The sequence below is a fragment of the Perca flavescens genome, chromosome 6 (assembly GCF_004354835.1).
Source record: "Perca flavescens isolate YP-PL-M2 chromosome 6, PFLA_1.0, whole genome shotgun sequence".
Taxonomy (NCBI): domain Eukaryota; kingdom Metazoa; phylum Chordata; class Actinopteri; order Perciformes; family Percidae; genus Perca; species Perca flavescens.
The window spans coordinates 3,235,309-3,237,808 of NC_041336.1; the positions used below are offsets into that span (position 1 = coordinate 3,235,309).

The 2,500-nt window shown below is 39.9% G+C and overlaps 1 protein-coding gene across 2 annotated transcripts in view; it reads left to right on the forward strand.

The window, feature by feature from the left end:
• The window catches only part of LOC114557213 (semaphorin-4A), a 38,214-nt gene that overhangs the window by 15,241 nt on the left and 20,473 nt on the right, over positions 1–2,500 (forward strand). For both annotated transcript variants that reach the window (XM_028580585.1, XM_028580586.1), the window contains exon 4: positions 1,205–1,303. In XM_028580585.1, coding sequence (XP_028436386.1) covers positions 1,205–1,303 — 99 coding nt within the window. The remainder of the gene's footprint in view (positions 1–1,204; positions 1,304–2,500) is intronic.

Genomic DNA, 2,500 nt, shown 5'->3' on the forward strand with positions numbered 1-2,500 from the left:
GTACTGGAGTTTATGCACCAATCCGATTAGAGATGGACCGATACCACTTTTTTGATTCCCGATACCGATTCCGATACCTGAACTTGCGTATCGGCCGATACCGAGTACCGATCCGATACCAGAGTGTCATATATTTCATTATGTTTTAACAGCTGTATACTACTATCTCTGTATAGATGTGATATGATTTCTATCTTTGTTGTATGTCTGGCTCAGGTTAAACTCTTTGTGAAACATGAACAAACACAAACAATGAATGCCCCAGAACTTTCTTTTATTCTCCAGTCAGTTATAACGGAAAAAGATCATAAAAAAACTAATTTAACATTGATTTTCTTCAGGGCTTTATTACGTGGTATCTGATCGGTGCATAAACTCCAGTACTTCCCGATACCGATACCAGCGTTTTAGGCAGTATCGGAGCCGACACCGATACTGGTATCGGTATCGGAACATCTCTAGATCCGATACCACGTAATAAAGCCCTAAAGAAGTAGTAGTGTATGGCCAAAATAGGTCAAAGTGATTGTATTTTCTTTGCCTTTTGTGTAATGTATATATCGCCTAATATAACTGTTATATAATATAAGTATTATATAACTATTTTAAATGAAAATACAGACTCTTTCAGGAAAAATCAGGTAGCAGCAGGATTGTATTTCTTTTATTTAGCAAAGTTATTACACATATAAATCAAAAGCACACAGCAAGGCTGCCAACTTTGCCACTGAGGCAAATATTCAATTAGTTTCATTATGAATGGTTTCATACTATATAGCCTACTTTGGGTTTTGGTTTCCCTATGAAGAAGTTCTTGTAAAATTCAGTTTGTAGACCTACAGTTCCTCAAAAATACAGTTCAATCAAAACTAAATGAGAATACGCCTCATTGTGTGTGAATAGAGGTGAATAAATATATTTGTTTGTGTTGTAATTTCACGTGATTAAACCCCTAAACTACCGAATAAAGAGATAGTTTTTTTATTTAAAGTACAGTCATACGATGCCTTCAAAGCTACAATGACATCATATATTAGATACACTGCAGACCAATCACTGTCTCTCTCACTTTATGTCTGTCTGTCTCTCTCACTGTCTGTCTCTGTCTGTCTGTCTGTCTCTCTCACATTCTGTGTGTCTGTCTCTGTCTGTCTGTCTGTCTCTGTCTGTCTGTCTGTCTGTCTGTCTGTCTCTCTCTCTGCAGGTCGACTGTCCAAACTTCGTGCGTGTTTTGCAGCCAATGAACTCCACCCATCTGTACGCCTGTGGCAGCTACGCATACAGCCCCCATGATGGCTTCATCGTACGTCAACACACATCACACACACACACACGCACACACATCACACACACACACACACACACACACACACACACACACACACGAGATAGACTGAGATTGAGTGTGTTGTGTAACGAGATAGACTGAGATTGAGTGTGTCGTGTAACGAGATAGACTGAGATTGTGTGTGTTGTGTAACGAGATAGACTGAGATTGTGTGTGTTGTGTAACGAGATAGACTGAGATTGTGTGTGTTGTGTAACGAGATAGACTGAGATTGTGTGTGTTGTGTAAACGAGATAGACTGAGATTGTGTGTGTCGTGTAACGAGATAGACTGAGATTGTGTGTGTTGTGTAACGAGATAGACTGAGATTGTGTTGTGTAACGAGATAGACTGAGATTGTGTGTGTTGTGTAACGAGATAGACTGAGATTGTGTGTGTTGTGTAACGAGATAGACTGAGATTGTGTGTGTTGTGTAACGAGATAGACTGAGATTGTGTGTGTTGTGTAACGAGATAGACTGAGAGTGTGTGTGTTGTGTAACGAGATAGACTGAGATTGTGTGTGTTGTGTAACGAGATAGACTGAGATTGTGTGTGTTGTGTAACGAGATAGACTGAGAGTGTGTGTGTTGTGTAACGAGATAGACTGAGATTGTGTGTGTTGTGTAACGAGATAGACTGAGATTGAGTGTGTCGTGTAACGAGATAGACTGAGATTGAGTGTGTCGTGTAACGAGATAGACTGAGATTGTGTGTGTCGTGTAACGAGATAGACTGAGATTGTGTGTGTTGTGTAACGAGATAGACTGAGATTGTGTGTGTTGTGTAACGAGATAGACTGAGATTGAGTGTGTCGTGTAACGAGATAGACTGAGATTGTGTGTGTTGTGTAACGAGATAGACTGAGATTGTGTGTGTCGTGTAACGAGATAGACTGAGATTGTGTGTGTTGTGTAATGAGATAGACTGAGATTGTGTGTGTTGTGTAACGAGATAGACTGAGATTGTGTGTGTCGTGTAACGAGATAGACTGAGATTGTGTGTGTTGTGTAACGAGATAGACTGAGATTGTGTGTGTTGTGTAACGAGATAGACTGAGATTGTGTGTGTTGTGTAATGAGATAGACTGAGATTGTGTGTGTTGTGTAACGAGATAGACTGAGATTGTGTGTGTTGTGTAACGAGATAGACTGAGATTGTGTGTGTTGTGTA